The sequence below is a fragment of the Propithecus coquereli genome, unplaced genomic scaffold (assembly GCF_000956105.1).
Source record: "Propithecus coquereli isolate 6110/MARCELLA unplaced genomic scaffold, Pcoq_1.0 Scaffold6, whole genome shotgun sequence".
NCBI lineage: Eukaryota > Metazoa > Chordata > Mammalia > Primates > Indriidae > Propithecus > Propithecus coquereli.
The window spans coordinates 7,822,639-7,847,658 of record NW_012151951.1 but is presented as its reverse complement, the minus strand read 5'-3'; the positions used below and the strand labels follow the sequence as shown (position 1 = coordinate 7,847,658).

At 34.4% G+C, this 25,020-nt stretch overlaps 1 protein-coding gene across 1 annotated transcript in view; it reads left to right on the top strand.

Annotated features, from left to right (window-relative positions):
* The window catches only part of NPAT (nuclear protein, ataxia-telangiectasia locus), a 45,657-nt gene that overhangs the window by 14,342 nt on the left and 6,295 nt on the right, over window positions 1-25,020 (top strand). The window contains exons 2-15 of the mRNA XM_012659237.1: window positions 889-1,007; window positions 4,994-5,054; window positions 6,409-6,481; window positions 8,453-8,493; window positions 9,002-9,235; window positions 10,169-10,250; window positions 11,956-12,043; window positions 12,460-12,551; window positions 12,634-12,721; window positions 15,088-15,184; window positions 15,556-15,684; window positions 19,021-20,673; window positions 22,131-22,246; window positions 22,322-22,430. Of these exons, the coding sequence (XP_012514691.1) occupies window positions 889-1,007; window positions 4,994-5,054; window positions 6,409-6,481; window positions 8,453-8,493; window positions 9,002-9,235; window positions 10,169-10,250; window positions 11,956-12,043; window positions 12,460-12,551; window positions 12,634-12,721; window positions 15,088-15,184; window positions 15,556-15,684; window positions 19,021-20,673; window positions 22,131-22,246; window positions 22,322-22,430 (2,982 nt within the window). The remainder of the gene's footprint in view (window positions 1-888; window positions 1,008-4,993; window positions 5,055-6,408; window positions 6,482-8,452; window positions 8,494-9,001; window positions 9,236-10,168; window positions 10,251-11,955; window positions 12,044-12,459; window positions 12,552-12,633; window positions 12,722-15,087; window positions 15,185-15,555; window positions 15,685-19,020; window positions 20,674-22,130; window positions 22,247-22,321; window positions 22,431-25,020) is intronic.

The window sequence follows — 25,020 nt, the reverse complement described above, 5'->3', positions numbered from 1 at the left end:
TTCTTATTTCTCTGCATGTCTCATACTTTTTTGTAGAAAATTGAATGTTTTAAATAATGTAATGTGACAACAACTCTTATAATCAGATTCTCCTTCTTCCCTTTTGTTTGTTGTTGTTTTAGCTGTTGCTGTTTGTTTGGTGAGTTTGCTGAACTAATTCTATAAAGTCTATATTCTGTGAAGAGTTTATATTATATGATTGGACATTGATTTCCTTAAAGCTGAGAGCTAATAACTCTCCCATTGTTGACCAAGGGGATTTGTGTATGCATTGGGGCATGCTTTAATTCAGCCAAGCATTTGACAACACTACCTTAGTCTCCACTTTTGAGGTTATGGTTCTTGTTGGAGTTAGTAATGCTTTGATTCCCAAAGGGCATAAATTAAGAATCAAAGTAGTTCCTTTCTGACCTTTCATGCAGAGGTCTTCTGTTCATTTTTTTGTTGTTGTTAATCATTAGGCAAATAAGTAAAATGTACAAATAAAACGCAGCATTATTAGGATATAATTTTTTGATAATCCGGTAAGTGAATTTATACCATCTACTGACCTAGTCAATATGGAAGTTATGAAGTAGAGGAACATACTTATTTATCACTTCTTTTTTGGTTTTCCTGTAAACACCACTGTGAAATAATTGTACTTTGTCAAATACCTTATTTTACTAGTTTACCTAGAATTATTTCCTGTGGAGGGGCCACCTGTTCTGTGAATTACACTTTGTATTGCAGCAAAACTTGGTGTTTCTGGGCAAGGCTGCAGAGTACTAGAATGTTCTGTCTGAAGCTCCAATTGTGATATTGGTACTGCTGTGGCATTTTCAGTAGAAGTTTTACCAAAAGTGTAGGATTTATTGTAAGTACCTAAACTTTTATTTTTTCATTTAGGTTACTTACAGCAAGAAAACCTCACTTCTACCTGCCAGACTTTTATTTTGGAAAGTTCAGACTTAAAGGAATATGCAGAACACTGTACAGATGAAGGTTTTATCCCAGCCTGCTTACTGGTGAGTTACTGGTTCCTTAAGGGAAATACTTCACCATCAACCAACACAAGGGACTCTAAACATTGTCTTAAAATTAGCTTATCAGCAAAAAATTGAAATTGACAGAAATTTGATGGTTTGTATTCATGCATGACTGATAAGAACCAAAGAAGGCCAGCTGTTCTTTTTACACATCTATGCCAAAGCTATTAAGTGAATTACAATCTTGCCTCAGAATGAGTTTCAAAATGATACCCTCATTTATGATCAGTGTCACTGCTGCTGTCTCAGAACTCTTTTTTTTCTGTTTTTAACTTCTTGACCTATATGTGGCTGCATTTTGGTATCTGTTGTCACCTTTTATAAATATCACTAGACCAACAGATCATCATTTGGTATATAATGGATACATTCCAGAGCTACATTATTCTACACAGTGTTTGTCATTTTATTAATATGTTAAATATGGCTCCTTAAAGACATTTCAACTATCACAAATAATATTATTGTGTAGGAAACCTAAAAGAATCTATAAAACTAAAATTTAGCAAGGTCATAGGATACAAAACATACACAAATCCATTGTTATTTCTTTATACCTACAGTGAACAATTGGAATTTGAAGTTTTTTTTTTTAATTTATTATAGCAACAAACAAAATGCTTAGGTAATCTAACAAAATATGTGTGGAATCTGTATGCTCAAAATTACATGAAAGAAATCTAAGGCCTTAATATAATAAAAGGAAGAAGATACTGTGTGCATGGATTGAGAGACTCAATAGTGTTAAAGTGTCACTTCTCCCTAATTTGATTTATAGATTTTTCACAATCAAAATTCCCACAATCATTTTTATAGGTAACATCAAGCTGAATTCTAAATTTTATGCAGAAAAGGAACTAAAATAGCCAAAACCATTCTGAAAAAGAACAAGTTGGAGGATTCATATTACCTGGTTTCAAGACTTACTAAAAAGCTACAGTAATAAAGATTAAGGGTCATTGGTGGTAGACTGGGCACATAGATCAGTGGAATAGAATAGAAAGTCCAGACAAAGACCCACACAAGTGATTTTTGACAAAGGTGAAAAGACAATTCAATGAAGAAAAGATAGTCTTATCAACAAATGGTGCTGGAACAATTAGACATCCATATGCAGAAAAAGAACCTCTACACTTACCTCATACCCAATACAAAGATTAACCAAAATGGGTCATAGACCAGAATATAAAATGTAGGACTTTGAGACTTCTAGATGAAAACATATGGGAAAATTTGTATGACCTTGAGTTTCGAAATGTGTTATATGTGACACCAAAAACATGAACTATAAAAGAAAAAATTAGACAAATTCAACTTTATAAAAATTAAAAATTTCTGCTTCACAAGAGGCACATTGAAAGAATGATAAGCCACAGGCTGGGTGAAAAATATTTGCAGCTTCTATATCTCATAAAAGACTTATACCCAGAATAAACAAAGAACTCTTAAAATTCAAACAAAAAAAATGGACAGATCTGAAGACAGCTTTGCCAAAGAAAATACAGAGATGGCAATAAGCATATGAAAAGACCCTCCACATCATTAGTCATTAGGAAATTGCAAATTAACACCCCAATGAGATACCAATACCTACCTGTTAGAATGGCTAATAAAACAGTTTAAAAACTGAGAAGTCTTTAGGTCAGGTGCGGTGGCTCATGCCTATAATCCTAGCACTCTCTGAGGCTGAGGCGTGAGGATCACTTGAGCTCAGGACTTCAAGACCAGCTTGAGCAAGAGTGAGACCCCATCTCTACTAATAATAAAAAAAAAGAAGAAGAAAAACTGACAAGTCTTTGGTGGCAAGGATGCAGAGCAGCAGGAACTCTGTTCATTGCTGATGAGAATGTAAAATCATACAGCTGCTTTCAAAAACAGTTCGGCAGTTGCTTATAAAATTAGGCATATACTCCCCACGTGACCCAGCACTAATATTAGTAATATAATATTACTGATTAGTCAATTGAAAAACTTACATTCACACAAAAACCTGCACACTGATGTTTGCTCATAGTAGTCAAAAACAGAAAACAACCAAGATGTCTTTAAGCAAGTGAATGAATAAATTGGTATAGTCATACAAAGCAATACTACTCAGCAATAAAAAGCAACATTCTATTGATTCACACAAGAACATGGATGAATATTAAATGAAACCTGATTTCTTCTAAATTAGCAATTCTGAACAAATAATAAATTGTAGATATTGGGAGCTAGATTTCTCACTGTGAGAAAGAAGATACAAATAAGCATAATAATGAAACCTGTGGTGTTGGATTGTAATCTGAACTGTTATGAAGTTTTGGTTATTTTAATGTGTATGCAGACACATATAAAAATATAGATTTTTTTTTTTAATATGTGGATTTGTGTGTGTGTGTGTGTGTGTGTGTGTGTAACTGTCTGCTGAGAATGCCCAGAAGCAGAGATACTCAAGAAGCAACAATACCTAGCACCTGGATCTTGGCTCCAGGGCTCCTTGGAGAGAATACATGATGAATTGAAAACATTGTGTAGCAAATGAAGTTCTAAAAAAAAGAATGGGGGTATAAAAGAAAAGGACGCAGGAGCCTACATGAAAGAGTTCTCAATGGCTAAAGCAGGAACAATTTAAATAGCAAAATGAATAATATTATTGTATTATAAGCCTAAGAATAAAATAAATATATATATTATATATTTATTAATATATGGGAAAAAATAAATAAGACCAGATGTGGTGGCTGGTGCCTATAATCCCACCACTTTTGGAGGCTGAGGTGGGAGGGTTGCTTGAGACCAGGAGTTATGAGACCAGCCTGGACAATAGAGCAAGACCCCCATTTCTACAAAAAAATTTAAAAATTAGCCGTGTGTGGTGATTCGTGCCTGTAGTCCTAGCTACTCAGGAGGCAGAGGTGGGAGGGCCAGGCAGTGGCTCATGCCTGTAATCCTAATACTTTAGAAAGCCAAGGTGGGAGGATGGCTTGAGGTCAGGAGTTCAGGACCAGCCTGAGCAAGAGCCAGACCCTGTCTCTACTAAAAACAGAAAAAAAATTAGCATGGTGGCGTGCACCTGTAGTCCCAGCTACTCTGAAGGCTGAGACTGGAGGATCCCTTGAGCCCAGGAGTCTGAGGTTGCAGTGAGCTATGATGACGCCACTGCACTCTAGCCAAGGTGACAGAGCCAGACTGTCTCAAAAAAGAACAAATTAAATCATTTGTGAAAGTTCGGGAGGGAAAGGGAACTAATCACCTAATGTGTCTACATATTGCATCCTCATGTAATCTTCACAACAAAAGATTCTATGAATTGAGAATTAATATATCCATTTTGTAAATATGAAGTGAGTCTTCTAATTTATGTGATCTGTGACACATGTAGTAAGTGCTGAATTTGAAACCACCACTTTCTGTTCCAGAATCCTTGTTCTTTCCTATTATATGACTTCAAACTTGACACCTGCCCTTGTGTCACAGTGGGAATGGTGGGGCTTGGAGGGCAAGCGAAGGGTGGGTTGATGAGATGATAGAAGTGAGAACACAAACGTACTGATCCTTTGGGAAGGATATCTCTGATTTGATTTTTTTACTTTGTTCTTTGGCAGGTTCACATGACTTTCAGGATAGCCAAGGCAGATTAAGACGAGGTCGTTTTTGGTTTTAAATAGTTTTATGACTGGATCCCTGCCTCTCATCTTAAAACTACTTTTCAGCTCAAGGACCGTCTTATGTAAAAAAATAAGTAGTCATAATGTCCTAGTCAAACTGGCAAGATTCTTCACCCTTAGAAGCTTTGAGGCAACCCCTAACTTCAGTGACTATTTTCATTTTTGAGGACTTCCTTCTTTACCCTTTCCTCATCAGACCTTTACCCATTCCTCAATCAGACCTTTTGTGAACTTTTGAATGGTAGAATGTTTCCTGGTGGGAAATTATTGATAGTATATTATGATTTTGGTAATGCTTGATCTTTTTCCTTTCAGTCCTTATTTGGAAAAAACTTGACAACAATTTTGAATGAATATGTAGCTATGAAAACAAAAGGTAAGAATTCAGGTTCAGATATTTTTTTTTCTGATAGTTTTATATAGCATTTATCTACTTGTTTTAATTAGAAATAACTTTTAAAGGATATTAACACATTGTTTGCCACACTAGAAAAAAAATTTTTTCTCCATGGCCCCCGTATGTTATTAAAACAAAATGATCCTTTCTAATTTATTTTTTATTTTCTGTGCATGAATGATATGCAACACAATCTACATTTTTAGAATTAAATTGTCAATATTAATTGTAACAATAAGAACATCAACAAGTAAGATTTTCACAAACCAACTGCAGGGTTCTGGGCTCAAAACTAGCCTGAGTTAACTACAACTCACTCACATGGCAGTCAATGTGTTAATATCTCATAAAAGCCTTGAGAAAATTGTCCAGTTATGATGAGATAAATTTTACTGGGAAACATCTAATTCGTTTGTGTTTATATTGAGTGATACATTAATTGCAAAAATCTTAATGTTAGCAAATATAACCAATAATCTTTTAAAAATATGTAAAATATCACTCTTAACTCTGAGTTATCTACACTGATAAACAGTCATTGCTATGTGTTATAAAGTTTTAAACTGACATTTTAACTTCTGTGTAGTCTAAGTGTGAACACAGTGGCTAATCATAAAATCCTGGCTTATAGTTACCAGAATATAAAATAATACTTACGTAAATTAGTTATGTTTTAGAGGGAAAAGTTCCGACGATTTTATTCTCTAATATTGATTTTTTACATAGCTTAAAACATTAATAAAATAATTATCATCAAACGATAACGTAAAAGAAAAGCTTAACATTTTTTAAATGTCTATGTACAAACATTGTGCTAGGTGCTTTCATATGTTTTACCTTATTTAGTCTTTAGAATAGCCCAGTGAGAGGTATTGATTGTTTAGACTCAATTTTTAAATATAAGGAAATTGAGGATTAAATTTCCACATTCAAAAGGAATTAGCATAACCTTTATGATAATTATTTATTATAAAGCAAATTATTTTAATTCACTTTCAACTGTCATGTAATAGCAGAACAAAGATCCAAAAAATAGTTTGTCCTTTTTTTAATACAAAGAAGATATAAAATTATTGGCCTAAAAACAACCAGAGATTTTACAGATGTCCATTTTCACTCTTGATGTATCTGATACCCAATGGCTTGAGAGAAAAAAGCAGCCTCATTATAGATTTTCAGGCCATTTTGCAAAATAGCTTTGTTTCTCAGTTCCCAACATGTCACCAATCGAGAGACAAATTTTTTCTGTGATTTTCTATGTCTTTGTTGAAAATGAATGATGAATTTTCTTCAGCTGTGTTTATTAAGAGAACTTTTTCCTCTTATGATTTAGAAACATCAAATGATGTCCCAGTAATAATGTCATCTCTGTGGAAGAAATTAGACCATACACTTTCTCAAATCAGGTAATAAACTTCTTAGAATGTACATAATGACTTTTGAATGCAAACATACTTTGGGTTTAAATCTTCTTAAGATGTTTACAATATACTTCTGTATAATAATACTCATCTACTTTTGAAATTATTCTAGAGGTTATTGGTGTTTCTTTGTCTTTAATTGGAATAATTTGAGATAAATAGCATACTTTTAATAAAACCTTTACAGATGCGGAAATTGAGATGTGTAGAAGTATAATGACTTTCCCAAGTTTCCATAGGAATTTAGTGGCAGATATAGGGCTAAAATACAAGTATCCTAATCCCAGGCCAGTGTAAGTTCCCTTGGGCAATTGCCTTTTCATTACATATTCAGAGAATTTATATGTTGAACCCGTGTCCCATTGGTTCTTCTCTTGTAAAGCAACAAGCTTGAAGAATAATGCTACTTCTAGAATCTTCTGATGTCAATTTTATAAAATCTCTATGTGACTATAGAGCCTGTTATGAAAACCATAGTCTCTTACCCTTTCTTCCAGAGCTAGAAGTGAATACCTCACCTGACTTCAGCAGGGGCTTCATTTTCTTCCTCTGCTTACACTGCTGAAATGGCTCCAAATGTATTATACCTAATTCTGGACCACATCTTTTTTTTTTTTTTTTTAAGAGACAGGATCTCACTCTGTTGCCCAGGCTGGAGTGCAGGGGTGCCATCATAGCTCACTGTAACCTCGAACTCCTGGAATTAAGCAATACTCCCCCCTCAGTCTCCTGAGTATCTGGAGCTACAGGTGTGCACCACCATGCCCAGCTAATTTTTTTTTTTTTTTTAAGAGATGGAGTCTCACTATGTTGCCCAGGCTTGTCTTAAACTCCTGGTGCCAAGCAATCCTCCTGCCTCAACCTCCCAGAGTGCTGGGCTTACAGGCATGAGCCACCACACCCAGCCTTGGACCACATCTTATTTGATGGTGTTATCTTTGTATTTTCCTTTCCTGACTCTTCTCTTTTTTGCCCTTACAAATAATCATCAAAGACATTTACAATTTAGTAAATACTTATAAATACTGTGTAAGATACTTAGATATTTTATTGGCAAGATATTAGATAAAAAGAATGGATTCTTAGTCAAGTTTTCTCCAAAGTTGGTTTGTGTGTTATTAACAGTGCTTCATTCGATTCAGTAAGTTTTGTGGCTCTTGTTGGTGGAAACTTATCTGACACCTTTTCTAGGATAATGGCACAATGTCTATGACTGCCAAATACATGGGAGGGTGAATCCATAGTAAAAGAATTAACTTGAACTGTGGGTTCTTCTATATGTTTGCTTTGCCTCTTTAGAGGCTGGATAAAATAACTTCACAGTCATAAAGTTGATAAAAGTAGCATGTCCTTTGACATCAGCTTTGGCACTCTGAAGTATTTATGTGTGCAGTCATGTGAAATCAGAATTTCTGTGGTAATGCATCTCTGTAATTATAAAAGATGATTGAAAATTTTATACTTTGTATATAGCTTACTTAAATATAGAGTTTCCAGAGTCAAGTCAAATTGTATTCTTAATGTAATGTTAAGGCATTCTAATGCATATTGAATTGGATAGAAACTTCATAATTAAAATTACATGTGAGCCAGGCATGGTTCCTCACACCTGTAATCCCAACACTTTGGGAGGCTGAAGTGGAAGGATCGCTTGAGCCCTGGAGTTGGAGGTTGCAGTGAGCTATGATGATGCTACTGCACCCCAGCCTAGGAGACAGAGCAAAACCCTGTCTCCAAAAAAAAAAAAAAAAATTAATGTATGTGTATTTACACACCACTGTTTTTCTCGTAAAACAAATCAGAGTTGCTTACCCAAAAAAATGTGTCTTTTTTTGTCTAAGGGAGATCTTTTGCCATTTAAATCATAACTTACTTCAGATGTGACTGTAACTAAATCATAGAGTATATCAGCAATAAAAATTTCTTAATGGATAACTATCTTGTTTTATTTGTTAGGAGCATGCAAAGTTCCCCAAGGTTTGCTGCCAATCAGAGAGGTTGGTATTCAGCTTTAAACTATAAACAAGGTTCAGAATTACTTCAAACTTAAACTATCTGATATTTTATTTGACAATATACATATAATATGTATGCCCGGTATATATTTTGTTTGAACTACTGTTTTTCTAAGTACAGTTATATTAGGAAATAATATTTTCATTTTTCATAAAAATACATATTTTAAATACTCCCTATGTTTCTCATCAGCTCTCATGTGGTAGCATCTTTTAACTATTATTCCATAAGTTTAAGTTTCTTAATTTTGGGGGGCTGTTATCAATATGAATTATTGCAGAAGAAATGTACTCTTGGATTTATAAAGCTTGAGTGTATTCATTTTAGTTTGTTTTTTATGAAATTGTCACATAAATTTAGTTGCTATTTTTAAGGGCCATTTTTAATCTATAAGATATAGGTGTTATATAGTATGCATTGTATTGACTTCTTAAAATTCCTGAACTACTCTGACATTGAATTAATTTTTTAAATGCTTATATGTTTCAGCCCGAACAAGAAGTGGAATTGCAGAAATCAAACGGCAGAGAAGGCTTGCGTCTCAAGCAGCTCCAACAGCTCCCGTCAGTTCAGAGTTGATGAATTTACCTTGTCTTTCAGGACAATTTACCACTTCTCCTTTGACAGGTACACAAGCTATTCGACCAAGTGGCCAAATTTCAAATCCATTGAGGTCATATTTTGTAGTGGTCAACCATTCACAGTCACAAGATACTGTAACCAGTAAGTTTAAATTTTGTTCTCTTAAACTTTGTTGTTAATCAAATTGTATGAATGAGATGATATACTAATGTTTGTATACTCATAGTACAAAATTAGGGCCAGAAAAAGAGAAGAGAGAGACTAGTAGTAGAACAGACTTTAAGTAGATTTGCCATAAAATAAGGATATTAATTCTGAGTCATTTTAATTTAGGATTCTTCCTATTTCTACTCTAACTGAAGTCCAACCTTGAACTCTTCTAATTCTCAATTTTTTGGCTTTAATAGAACAGACCCTATTGTATTTGATTTTAAATGGAGTATACATTATATTTTACCACCTCCTTACCTTTGCTCATATCAGTCTCTCCTCCTGGAATGAGGAATGTCTTTCCCTGTCAATTCCATCTCTACATGTTAGAAATCTTATATACTCCTGGCTGAATCTTAGACCTAGGAATAAACATAGAGATCACGTGGTACATCTTGTTTGTTGTATACTTGAAACTATTAAAAACGCATGATCATAAGGGACAAGAAGCTAGTTAATAACAGAATTGGAATTAAAATCCAGGGGTCAGCTCCCTCAGTTCCCACTCCAGACTTCTTTCTCGTCCATGCAGCTAAAATTTATTGCCATCTGTTAAGATCTCCCTTATTTGTCCATCTTTCTCTAAATCTTTTTCTACACCCAGAACACTTAGTACTTCTTTCACTTTTTCCATTCTCCCATGTTGTTTTTGGTGAGACTATACTATATATTTTACTGTAAAACCTTAAGCCATAGGGACTATATTTTATTAATCTTAATACCTTCTACCATGCCTTGCACATAGTAAGCAAATGTTAACCGAATTTAATATAAAATAATAATCATTATATAATGTTATCCCATTACAAGTTTAGAAAACTATTCAGTTTCCTTGGCTTATTGTTTTGTTTTCTTGAAATACAGCTGGAGAGGCTTTAAATGTCATTCCTGGTCCTCAGGAAAAGAAAGCTCATGCCAGTTTAATGTCTCCTGGCAGACGCAAAAGGTAAAAGCTTTTTAAAAGGGATGTTACCAATATCTTTTTTTTTTTTTTAAATAATTACACCAGGATACTTATATTGTGAATAAAGTAGGAAGACTAGATTAAATTCTAATCTACTATTAGAACCATTCCAAAATACTTTATCTTTTCCCACATTCTAACCTCCCTAAAATTGGGTTGCATCCTTCAATTAATGGCATATCACTGTTTCATGGGAAATATGATTTTTCTATAGTGTTATATAAAATTATATATCTTATAATTGATGTTATCTCAGATTTTTTTGAAATAAGTATTTTTAAAATGAATATAAATAATACCATTGTGTTTTATGCTCCACAAATGCACATTTAAAGTCCTAAATCAGTTGATAGAATCTTTTCAGGTACAGCGGGTGCAGTTGCTCCAGTATGTAATCCCAGACTCAGGATTGCTTAAGCCCAAGAGTTTGAGGCTGCAGTGACTATGAGTGCACCACTGCACTCCAGCCTGGGTGACAGAGCAAGATCACATCTCTAAAAAAAGTAACTAAAAAATTAAAAAGTTATAAAAGAATCTTTTCGTGTACAGTCTTTGAGAAAAATTTTTTCTGTCATACTTAACGTCTTTGTTTGAAGGGTATTTCAGGAAAGAGAGATAATAGATTCAAAATGTTTTTTCTAGTTTCTCAGCTGCCAAACTGTGGCTGTTTTAATTAGAGTTTTTAATGTTGGTTGTCTCCCATTCAAGGAAGACCTCAGCCTCCTTTAATACAACCTTTCTTGCTTACTCACATAAAATGGTAAAATAGCAATATCAATATCTAATATTTACAGAAGGCCAGGTGCACCGGCTCATGCCTATAATCCTAGCAATGTGGGAGGATTGCTTGAGGCCAGGAGTTTAAGAGCCTGGACAACATAGCAAGACCCCCATCTATACCAAAAAATTTAAAAAATAGCCAGGCATGGTGGCGCATGCCTGTAGTCCCAGCTACTAGGGAGGTTGAGACAGGAGGATCCTTGAACCGAGGAGTTCGAGGCTGCAGTGGACTGTGATTTCACCACTGCACTCCAGCCTGGGCAACAGAGTGAGATTGTCTCTCTAAAAATAAATGAATGAATGAATACATTTGTTTACAGGAACTTTGGCTTTTTTAATGAAGTTTTTATATGTACTTCATTTCATTCCATTTTTCCATAAATCCAATAATACAGTTGATCTTATCCCATGATAAAATGGGTGAGAATGTCAGAGCTTACCTTGCTTCAGACCACATAGCTAGTAAGTGATAAAAGTATTCCTCAAATTCATTTTTTCTGAATCCAAGCCTCTCACCTAGTAATGCTTTTTCTACTTTACTGCCCTTTGTTCCTGCCACAAATGCAGTTGACCCTTGGACAACACAGGTTTGAACTGCATGGGTCCATTTATACTTGAATTTTTTTCAGCCAAACATGGATTGAAAATAAAATATTCACAGGGTGTGAAACCTACATGTACCAGCGGGCCAACTTTTCATATACATGGGTTCCCTAGGGCAAATCCTAGGTCTTGAGTATTTGCAGATCTTAGTATTCACAGAGGTCATAGCACCAGTCCCCTTTGGATATGGTGGGACAATTGTATCTGTTCTACCATGACCTTAAAAGTTATGTTTGCATATGTAGTTATCTTTCAATCTGTTAGACATAATAGTTAAAAGACAAGCTTTTCAAATGTGTTTCAGTGAATCTCAAAGGAAAAGTACCACTTTGTCTGGCCCTCATTCAACAATACGGAATTTCCAGGATCCAAACGCATTTGCAGTAGAGAAAGTAAGTGACTTCCCAAACTTTGCAACTTTAAATATTCCTGTATTTAAAAATACTGATACATACACAAATGTGTGTATATATGCCCCAAATAAGAAACAGTGGTAAGTTTAGAAAACTGTAAATATGTTGTTGTTGGATTATTTAACATAATAAGGTATTTTACTGTCAGATTATTAAAAACCTTGTAAGCTAAAGAGCATGAAACTATTCTGTAAGCAGTGAAGAAAAAGATGGTGAAAGATCTGTGAAAACACTTGTAAAGTGTTATGTTCAGGTATTAATATGGAGGGAGCCACCACTTCTGAGTTTCTGCTTAGGTTTATTAAAGCTATCTAGCTTTTATTGATAAGTTCTTTTCAAGTAAATAACATAATATTCTTTCCTATCTTTTTGCTAATATTGACTTTGTTTTCCAGCAAATGGTTATTGAAAATGCACGAGAAAAAATACTAAGCAACAAATGTCTTCAAGAAAAGCTAGCAGAAAACATTAATAAATTTTTGACTAGGTAAGCTATATATGTTTAAAATGCCTAATTGTTTTTGCCTAATTTCATAACTATACTAAAGATTTTCCTTTCTTTATTACAGTGATAACAATATTGCTCAACTACCTAAACAAACAGATAACAACCCTACTGAACCAGAGACTTCAATTGATGAACTTCTGGGACTTCCGGTATGAGTGCATGTGTGTGTCTGTGTGTGTGTGTGAATGTAATAATATACTCATATTAAAAACTGATGGTATTTTGGTTTCATTTCAAAACGATTGCCAACAGATTAGATTAGATGTATAAAATGATTTAAAATAATTCTTCGTTACCCAAATGTAATCTCTTCCTGAAAACATGTTGGATGGTGACTTTCCAAATAATCAGAGTCTATATTGCATTACTTAAATGGTAAAAATAATAAGACATTCCTAACCCATATAATAACTCTAACCAGCTTTGCCAGATATCAGTAAATACCCTGTTACACCCATGCAGCAATCAGTTGTGGATTTCTAAGTATTTAATACTTAAATATTCATTAGTGGGTATATTTGTGTGTAATAAGTAACAATACTGTGTATACAGTGTTTATATAAATTGTACTTCTTACACAGTGCTATAAACTATAATTATTTAAAGAAATACTGAAATAATATGCTAACAGTATATAATGAATCCAAGTAATATTTAACAAAATAAAATTTGCAAGACACTTTTAAAAAGAAAAAGCACTAACTGAATATTTGTCTCTGTAAAGCTTACCACTAAGAGAAGAAAGATAAGGAGCTATAGTCAGTTTTGCTATTGAATGGTGATAAATACAAAAGAGTGAGCTGGTAAATGAGAAATTTAACAGTATGTTTTAAGATTTGTTCATGTGCAAAATATGCTTTGTGAAGAGAAGCTGAGATGTGATTGTGGCACATCCTTTTACCTGGACCTTTGGACAATGTAAACATTTTTATTGGCACACCCATGTGAATTCATTACAGCCGGTTCTCTTTCACTTGCGTTCTGGGTAAACCAATTGACTTTTTTTTCTATGTGTCAATTCTGCCAGTACTTTTTTTAAAAAACCTTTCCTGTCTTAACATTTAACAAATACATATTCTCTCTTATAAATTCTTATAGTCTCTTTTTTTTTTTTAATGTGTAAGATGTACTTTATAAATGCTATTATGACAAAATTAAACGTATTTGAATGCTTACAGTATATGGTTACTTTTACCAAGATATATCAAAAGAAGTTTTATGACTTTCAAAATTAGTAGCAAACACAGGATATTTAAATTTAGCCACATGTACATAAGTATGAATTTTTGCTCTTCTCAAAGCTGAGCACACTCCAACTCCTTATGTTTTCTCCACAAATATGTCAGGTGATTACCATAATCAGGGTACTCTCTTAGATACTGTGACGGATTATAAGAAAGCAAAGACAGAACCTGCTGTTTTGGTTGTTCATAATTTTGTATATTTGTGAAAAGTTAAAAATTCATATTTAAATAACAGTTTTTAAAACAGTATAGGGAATTTTTTAAAAGCATAAACACACAAGGACAAAGAACAAAAGAGGACAAAACAGAAAAACCATTTTTGGAAGCTAAAATGGATAAGTGGTACCTGAGTTAGCACACCCAGGGTTCTAAACCAATAAAGGTAATGGTCAGAATAAAGCAAATTTACAACACAAAAGTCAACAAAAGTCTCAAGAAGTAGCACCAGTACCTTTTAAAGTAAGTGTAAAGAAGAGGCTACAAACAGTGTAACAACGTGCAAAATTTAGGAAATAATTAAACTCCACGTGTACTCCCTATTCCCATGCTTCCCTGGAAACACTGTCGCCAGGCATAAGCTCCACGCAAGAAATCTGACTAGCTCAAAAGAAAAGAACTAAAAATACAGATGGTTCTGCAAAATTTTCTACAGCTTAGATTATAGTTGACAAGCTCAAACCCCTACCCTGCAGCCACTGGCACAGAGTTTACAGGTACCTTCTGGCCTGCTACTTTTATTATTTTTTTCCTTTTTTCTATTTAAATAGATTTAGGTGGTACAAGTTGAATTCTGTCATCATGCTACTTTTTAATCTGAACGGATAGCAAGGATTGTCCAATATTTGAAGAAAGCATTTAACATGAAACCAAAATAGATAGATAAAAGGGATAAAATAGATTTATTCTGAAGGACTAAAGCATTCTATAATAAACTAATGTGAAGAAAGCTGATTAAAGAACATTATATTATAGTATTATTTTATTTCTATTTATATACATATATAGTCCATATATTCATTTTATTTTAATGTTTAGGATTATATTTTCCAAAGTAGTTAACTCTAGGAAGTGGAATTAAGGAACATTCACCTTCTATATTCTAGTCTTGTTTTAAATGAGCATATTATAATCAGAAGACATTTTCTTGAAGGGGAATACTTCTATGTAATAAATCAAAAATATCAAATGTCTAATTTTCCTGGTATGAAACCATTTAAGTTCAATTAGGATCATGCCTTCACCTTACTCTTTTTTTTTTTTTTTTTTTGCAGAGTGAAATCCATATGTCTGAAGAAGCTATACAGGATATATTGGAACAGACAGAATCAGACCCAGCATTTCAGGCACTCTTTGATCTCTTCGACTATGGTAAGTAGACCATTTCTTACAAGGGCGTTAGAAGAAAATAGCTTCCCCAATTTTTCTGGTAACTGAACCAGAGTGGAACAGCATTCCTCAGAGCATCTGAAAAAGTTCCTATTTTCATTAATACCAAATATTATGTGGATATGTAAAAGGGGTTTTTTTTGTTGTTCTGTTTTTTACTAAAGAAACTTCAGCTATAAAAACGGAGAGCAGGATAGTTTTTTTTGTCTTTTTAAAGCAACATTTTATAAACATCCAGAAAAACCATAAATAAAACCAAAGTTTAACATGCGTTTGACCATTTTAAGCTGTATTAATGGATGCTTATTTTTTATTTCAGTCATTTAATTATTTCCCTGTTCCCTATTTAACAGGTAAAACAAAGAATAATAAAAATATATCACAAAGCATTTCCAGTCAGCCTATGGAAACCAATCCCAATATAGTCTTAGCAGATGAAACTAATCTAGCAATTAAAGGTTCTTTTGAAACAGAAGAATCTGGTAAGAATTTGATTTTGTTAATATCATCAATCCAAATCTTAATATTAGTCTCGAAATTCAAAGGCAGAACATATTGTTTAATTTAGAAGTTGTTCAAATTACCACATAGGTCATTTTTGTATTTTTAGTTTTCTCTTCATTAATAAAAATTATAAGGCTTTGGTACTTTAATTAAAAGGTGAATTTTTAGTATTCTTTCCTTTATAATGCAGTAGATTCTTGACATGCACAATTTAGTATTAACAGTGTTTACTAGTTGGTCAAAAGTCTGTAACATTTAAGTTAATTTTATTAAGGCACAAATTCAAATCTCTAATCTGTAAGATTCATTTGTGAGTGTCATTCAACTTGGTATGTGAGTTTCACTGACTGCATCTATATCTTATTTATCTAGGGGAAATTACATAATATGGTGGCAGTGTTGAATTTTAGGATTTATGAGGTTTAAGGCATATTCCTGCTATGTCAACTAAGTCAGTTTTTACAGTTCTGCCTCTCAGGGAGTACCATATGGCACATAATTAGCCTATAATACCTACTAACGGAATGAGGGAAAGCAGTGAATAAATCAATCTTAGATTTTTTAAATGTATTAAAATATTTTAAAAACTTAGTCTTATTGTGAAATATAATACACATGCAGCTGGGCATGGTGGCTCACGCCTGTAGTCCTAGCACTTTAGGAGGCAGAGGTGGGAGGATCACTTGAAGTCAGGAGTTCTGAGACCAGCCTGAGCAAGAGCAAGGCCCCGTCTCTACTAAAAATAGAAAAATTAGCCGGGCTTGATGGCGCATGCCTGCAGTCCCAGCTAGTCGGGAGGCTGAGGCAGGAGGATTGCTTGAGCCCAGGAGTTGGAGGTTGCAGTGAACTACGATGACGCCACTACACTCTACCTGAGGTGACAGAGTGAGACACTGTCTCAAAAAAAAAAAAGATAACTATTATCTTGGCTTCTCACACTTCTTGCCATACTTAATGCCTTTCCAGTCCTGCCTCCATCTATTCTGTCTATAACAAGCTATGCCAAAATAATCTTTTCTACTCACCTACTTTTAAATGTTTTCACCCCTTCCACCCTCTAAAAAACCTGATGGCTTCCCATTTTCATATCTTGTCTTCCAAAAACTAGTTCTGGATAATGTCAGACTACATTTTTTTTTTTTTTTAAATCCTCCGCCAGTATCCAAGCCCAGTCCTCCATTTCTTCTTAGGCTGAATTATAGTAGGTTGTGTCTTTCTCATTACACGTTATGTCTAGAAGATTGTGTTTCACTTAAGATCCATCCTATACAAAATGAAACTTGAGACTGGGTGCAGTGACTCATGCCTATAATCCTAGCACTTTGGGAGGCCAAGGTAGGAAGATTCCTTGAGGTCAGGAGTTCGAGACCAGCCTCAGGAAGAGCAAGACCCTGTCTCTACTAAATACAGTAGAAACATTAGCCGGACATCATGACTCTCGCCTGTAGTCCCAGCTAGTCAGGAGGCTGAGGCAGGAGGATCCCTTGAGCCCAAGAGTTTGAGGTTGCAGTGATCTATGATGACACCACTGCACTCTAGCCCAAGCAACAGAGTAAGACCCTGTCTAAAAAAGAAAAAGCAGAAAAAAGAAACTTGAAAACCTATTTTCTCAGAAAGTCTTCATACTTCATTAAGAAAGTACTTTTCCTGAATTTATGTGGCCTAGACATAATTTTCACTATTCTCCTCACAGTAAGGATTTAAATGTGCTCCGTACCTACTAACGGATTTTGCCAGTGTCACAGTAACAGAATTACAGTGGTCTCCCCTTATCTGGGGAGGACGTGACCCCAGTGGTGCCTGAAACTATGGTGATACTGAACCCTGTACAGTATTTACTGGATTTTTCCTATACATACATACCTATGATAAAGTTTAATTTATAAATTAGGCACAGTAAGAAATTAACAACAATAATAATAAAATAGGACAATTATAACAATATATAGTAATAAAAGTTAAGTGAATGGGGGTTTCTCTCTCAGAATATCTTATTGTATTTTATTCACCTGTTTTCAGACTGCAGTTGACTGCAGGTAACTGAAACCACGGAAAGCAAAACCACAGATAAGGGGAACTACTCTATATGATATTTGACATATGTTTTTCAGGGGTTTATTCCCTATTATTTTTCATTCTGGTTCAAATTAATGTTTTCTGTCCTAAATTGTGAATGCTGTAAGACACAGTGTATCAGTGCTGTGTTGTTTTCCGAAATACCCTTTCCTCTTACTCCATCTATCATAGTTCCCTCATTTTTCAAAATCTCATTTAATACCTCCTTTATAATACTTTCTCATGTCCCAAAGGAAAAAAAGGTTCCCTTTGTTCCTATGCTATTACAGTTTTTACCATACTTTATTATGACTTTCTGTTCTATATCCAATTCCTTGACTGGACTAATCTCTTCAAGATCAGAGACTGGATCATTCATCTTTGTATCCTAGTACCAAGCATGTGGTTGGTCTTCAGTAAACGTGTGAATGTTAAACAGTACACAGTGAGATCCAATGTCAATCATGCAAAATGTACTTAGCGCCCCATTTCACCATTAAGAATATATCCAATAAATTGGCCGGGTGCAGTGGCTTACACCTATAATCCTAGCACATTGGGAGGCCGAGGAGGGAGGATTGCTTAAGGCCAGGAATTACAGACCAGCCTGAGCAAGATCAAGAGCTCATCTCTACAAAAAAATAGAAAAATGAGCCAGGCATGATGGTGTGCACCCATAGTCCCAGCTACTCAGCAGGCTGAGGCAGGAGGATCAGTTGAGCCCAGGAGCTTGAGGTTATGAGCTATGATGATGCCACTGTACTCTAGCCCAGTGACAGAGCAAGACTCTATCTCCAAGAAAAAAATAATTTTATTCGTGTATATATATATATATATATATACACTTGATGTATATATATATATACATCAAGTAAATTAAGGTCGAAAGAAATGGTAGAAGTTGAAAAGTCAGTGTTTTGAAACAAGCTGCTTGTTTAGAACCAGTTTGTTTTTTTACCTACTGTATTGGTAAATATGAGGTATTTTTAACCTCTATACTTGTTCCTTCATTGTGTCGTTTGTTTTTCAAGAAGCTTAGGAAACAATTTGACACTTGTTTAAAAAAGCATCAGTAATTAGAAAGTACCTGTAAATTTTTTGATACTCAGAAAATGGGGATATAGCACATCAGACTTCCATTTATTGGTATGCCAAAGATTGATTAGTTCCTTGGCAAAATAGATTTTATGGTAAAGATGACTACCTCTGAAGCTGAACATACACTCACCATGTCTTTCCACCATCCTGATATTTTGCAGGTGGTCAATCTGGTCAGCCCCCATTTTGTACATCTTACCAGAATGATGACACATTAAATGCTTTGAAGAATGGCAGCAACCTTGATGTGATTAGACAGGAAGTCCAGGAAAATTTTTCCCAACTAAGCTCTAGCATCCAGAAAAAGGCCTTTAAAACAGCTATACCTACTGAACAGAAGTGTAACCTTGACATTACCTTTGAGTCTGTGCCTAATTTGAATGACTTTAACCAAAGAGGAAATTCTGATCCTGAATGTAATCCACATTGTGCTGAATTATACACCAATCAGATGTCCACTGAAACTGAAATGGCTATAGAGATTGAAAAAAATTCATTGTCTCCAAATGTGCCAAATGAATCTCAGTTACAGCCTGATCAGGCTAATATACCAATAACTTCATTTGTTTCACTTGGTGGTGAAACTAACAATGAAAAATTAATTCTCTCTGGGAAAGGTTCTCAACTTCTATCCCAAAATACTTCACTAACTGGAAAGCCATCTAAAACAAGTCAATTTTGTGAAAGTTCTAATGATACGGTGAGACTTAAAACTAATTTTCGTGGTTCCAAGTCACCAGATCCTAGTGAAATTCATAAGAGTAAAATTGAAATTAATAATGTGTTACCAGTTATGTCACAACTATCAAATTGCCAAGATAATTCTGCACTTCAGAGTAAAATATTGCCTGTGTCTGTTGAAAGTTCAAGTTTAAATGTATCTGGGCAACAAGTAGAAATTCATCTTGGAGACTCGATGTCTTCAATTAAACAACCGTCTAATGATTCAACATCTGTTGAGTTAAATCATACAGAAAACGAAACTCAGCCATCCAAGTCTGAGGATTCACAAGAGCCTTCATTGTCTGTAAAAGAAGATACTATCTTTCTCTCTTTAGGTAGAAATGATAACTGCGGGGAAGTTGTACTGATGCCTTCGGAAGGTAATCCTATGGAAAACAATCACTCTCTTCCTTCAGAATCCGTGTGTCCTTCAGTGGGAGATTCTCACCCTGAGTCCCAAAATGCTGATGATAAAACTTCCAGTGACAACTCAACAGAGATAGATGCATCAAATATCGTCTCTCTCAAAATTATCATTAGTGATGACCCATTTGTTTCCTCAGATGCTGAACTTAACAGTGCTGTTTCTAGTATCAATGGAGAAAACTTGCCAACTATAATTTTGTCTTCTCCTACTAAATCACCTGCCAAAAATACAGATTTAATTAAATGCCTGTCTTCAGAAGAAACTGCAGGTACTATTGTATCTGCTGAAGTAGTAGATTCAGCCTCAATGGAACAGAACCTTTTAGCACTCAAACCTGAAGACTCTACAATAAACAACACTCAGAATGAAGATGGCATTGTTTTTTCAGCCAATGTTACACCATGCGTTTCCAAGGATGGAGGATATATACAGTTAATGCCAGCCACAAGCACAACTTTTGGCAATTCAAATAACATTCTCATAGCTACCTGTGTGACTGATCCGGCAGCCTTAGGAACAACTGTAAGTCAGTCTAATGTGGTGGTGTTGCCTGGAAATTCTGCACCTATAACTGCTCAACCTTCGCCACCTCAGTTACAGACACCACCAAGGTCAAACAGTGTATTTGCTGTCAACCAAGCTGTGTCACCAAATTTTTCACAAGGTAACTTTAATAACATATTGAAGTTCATTTCTCTGGACTAAGATCTAGTGTCTCTTGTGTATGAAGTTATTGATTAGGAGGTAATAAATCATGGATAGGTGGCATGAGGAAAGACTGTGAAATTTGTGATTATGCCTCCTCTGTATGCTAGCTAATTAATTCAGCAAAACCTTTTTTTAAATCTAGTAAGCCATAGACTTAAGTGGTTTAATTTTTTTTTGCTTTTCACAGTTCTCAATATATGTGCTAATAAGCTATGAGAAACAGAAAAGATAGACTAATTATTCACATAGCTTTATACCTACTAAAACCCAATGTTGTGGGAGATTATTTTTTAAATAGCTGTTATAGTCTTAAAGGAAGTTATTATCTATTTTGAGAGACTTTCTAGAATAACTTGAATTCCTCCCTTTGTAAAATCCTTTCTACTTTCTCACTGCCTTCCAGCTTCTAGAATTAATCCCCATCTTTAGAATCCTTTATTCATAGGGGCTCTTATAGCATTTATTGCATGCTGTTCTGTATGTACTTAGTGATTGATGTGCCTGTCATATTGGTCATTTTTGATTATATGTTCCTCAGAGATAGAGCTTATGGCACATTACTCTACATTTCCTTATGTATTTGTTCTCAAGCTTCCCTCCTTTCCCTTTTTGTTACATTATAGATATACAACAAAATTTGATTAGATATCAACAAGTAAGTATTAAACCTGATGGATCTGTTTTATATGCTGTTACAAATGAGATAAAGGAGAGGTCAGAATTGGTAGAGAATGTGGTGCTTGAGCTAATGCTTAGAGAAATAAGGTAGGATTTGGAGTTAAAGGAAGGAATTCTTTATAGCCAAGAGAAGCAGCACCAGCATGGGTAGGTATTGGAGAGAGTACAGAAGGTTGCATGAAAGTGAGGAGATCAACCTGACAGTAATTAGAGTATTAGGAAAAAGTTCATTTATATGGCAGGACTAACTTATGATAGCTGCAGACTATAAGGACCATGTAGACGTTATAATTTTCCCCCATACTTTTGTCTGGTTATATAACATAATAGATCGGGGTTATGAGTATAGTCTTGGGCTATAAACATTCAGTTGGCATTCTAATTTTCTGATATAAGGTTCAGACTTGAAATGTTGACCACTCATTTTCTAATTAATTTCATCGTTCTTTCTAGAGGAGTCAAGATATATTTATAATATGATCTCCTGGCTGTACTGTCTTACACTTACTCGGGATGGTTTACCATGACTGAATAACATAAGACTGCCTTAATATTTGGATCGACTTTTTATTAATTAGCCTTGCCGTTGTTACTAAATCAGTTTTTTAAAAAGGAGAGTGGATTGTAAGGAAGAAGAGTTGTTCTTAGAATTTATTTCAAAGTACTACTTACTTTGGTGTTTTTTGCCAAAATACTTGAGAGAAAATCTTATTTTAATGAGAATTGTTTTTCTAGGATCTGCCATAATAATTGCTTCTCCGGTCCAGCCTGTACTTCAAGGAATGGTAGGAATGATCCCAGTATCTGTGGTTGGACAGAATGGAAATACCTTTTCTGCTTCTCCTCGGCAGGTAAGATTTATGAACTAAAAATGGTGCAGTGAAGCTTTTCAAACATAGTATAATTAATGGCTTTTTCTCTTCCAGGTCCTTCATATGCCTTTGGCAGCACCTGTATGCAATAGAAGTAATCCTCAATTCCCCATCCCTCCAAAATCTCAGAAGGCTCAGGGACTAAGAAACATGCCTTGTATAGGTACCATTTTCAAGTTGATTAATTTTTTTTCTTTCTACAATTACTTCTCAATATATGTGCTAATAAGCTATGAGAAACAGAAAAGATAGACTAAATCATCACATAGCTTTATACCTGCTAAAACCCAATGTTGTGGAAGATTATTTTTTAAATAGCTATTATAGTCATAATCTTAAAGGAAGTTATCATCTATTTTGAGAGACTTTCTAGAACAACTTGAATTCTTCCCTTCATAAAATCCTTTCTACTTTATCACTGCCTTCCAACTTCTAGACTTGATCCCCATCTTTAAAATCCTTTGTTCATAGGGGCTCTTATAGCATTTATTGCATACTGTTCTATATGTATTTAGTGATTGATATGCCTGTCATATTGGTCATTTTTGATTATATGTTCCTCAGAGATAGAGCGTATGGCACATTGTAGGCTTGAGTCACATTTTGATTTATTGGTACCCTGTTAGACTTTGTCACATTATAGCTACTCTGTCATTTTTACATTCTTTCTCTTATCTAGTCCATTCCTTTTAATGACCATTTGAAATGTCACTTGCATTAACCTATTTTCTTATCCTCTATGATAAATTCTTTGGGGTATATACCCAGGAGTAGAATTTGAATCATAGAGAAGAAAGTTTACACTTACACCATTATTTTACCTGTTTCCCTCACACTACCACCAATGCTTGATACCATGTGATATTTTAACTTTTGCCACTATGATGGAAGTAAAGTGGTAGTATATCATTCTTTTGTATTATTCTGATTACTAATAAAGTTTAGAATCCTCTTTTATTACTGTAAATAATTGATATTTCCCACATTCAGAAGTCACTTGCTTATTCATATCCTTTTCCTGCTTCTCTATTAGAGTTCCTGTCTATTGAGGTTTTACTCCTTTATTAGTAACATATCACAAATGTCTTCTCAGTCTGACACTTGCTTTTATCCCTTACATTGGTAAAGTTCAGCATCCATTTATGATAAAAGCTCTTAAAGGCAATCTATAGTAAACATCATGACTTCTCTTTAAAGTTGGGAACAAAACAAGGATACTCATTCCCTCCCTCTATATAGCAAGCCAGCATTTCCCACACTAGTAAGTTATTTCTTAAATAATCTGTCTTTTCCCCACTGACGTCTGGGATTATACTTCATCATATGCAAGGTTGCATACATATGTGGTCCCACACAATACAGTAAGAAAATTTGAAAGTGTAAAGATTTCAAGAGAGGGAATAAAACTATTATGGCAAATGACATGATTTTTTACACAGAAAGCTCCAGGGAGTGAATAGACAAATTACTTGAACTAATAAGAATTCAACAAGGTTACCAGGTATGAATAACTTATCAAAATTGAGTTTTGTGTGCCTGTAATAAGCAACTATTAAATATGATAGAAAATAAGATATCATTTATAATAATCACAAAAATGATAAAGTACAAAGGAAGTAACCTAACAAAAAATGTTAGAAATGAAGATTTGAAATCTCTCATTAAAGGATCCATAGGAAGACCTAAATAAGTAGAGAAGAACCATGTTCATGTATTTGAAGATTTAACATATATTTGAAGATGTCATTTCTTCCCAGTTGAATCAAAAATTTAATATACTTCCAGTTAAAAATCCCAGTAGAATATTTTGGAGAGTGGGAAAAACTGTTTATAAAATCTATAATAAAGAATAAAAGTCCATGGTTAGCTAAGACAGAAGAGCAGAGGACAACCTCACCCTACCAGATAGTAAAATATTGCAAAGACATAATATTTAAAACAAAAAGACAAATGGAACAAAATAGAGTTTAGGAAGAGACCTTGTACAGGGTAACGGTAATATCAGAAGTCAGAGGGAATGAGATGGACTGTTTAACATGAGATTTATTGACCATTAAATACATTATATGTAGGGAAAAAATTAGATCCCTTCTTCATACAAAGGTAAACTCCAAGATGATTAAAGACCTAAAAGTGAAAAGTAAAACAATTAAATGATAAAAGAATATGTATGAATATTTTTGTGACATTGGGATAAAGAATTTCTTTAAAAGGGGAAAAGCATAATTTATAAATGGAAAAATCTGATGGGGCTAACTACTCCAAAATTAAAGATTTCTGTTTAACAAGACACCATATGTAAAATAACACCAGTTTTTTATTCAGGACCTTGATGACTGTGGCACCTAATTCTCAGACTTCTCTCCCTAAAGTTTTCTATCGTCATGAATGACAAAATGCCCATGTTGTTAACCTGCCCAATCCTTTAACCACCCGCAGAGTTCTTTGATCCCTTTCACTCCTAAGACTTTTACATTTACTTCAGTCAACCTCTCCCATACCCACACCTTGAATTCCTCACCTTCTTATCAGACTTACAAGATTTTAGAAGGTCAGTAACTTCTCTCAAAATACTCTCATTTTCATGTACCCATTGAATTCCTCTTCAACCAATGATAGCTTCTGTTACTTGGATCTTCACCTTTTATATGGACTTTTCTCCTTTCTGGATTCACTTCCTTCCCTAAATAGTCTGGAGCTCACAATCTACTGTATCGGCCACTTATGGGCTGGTACTCTTAATAACCTGCATA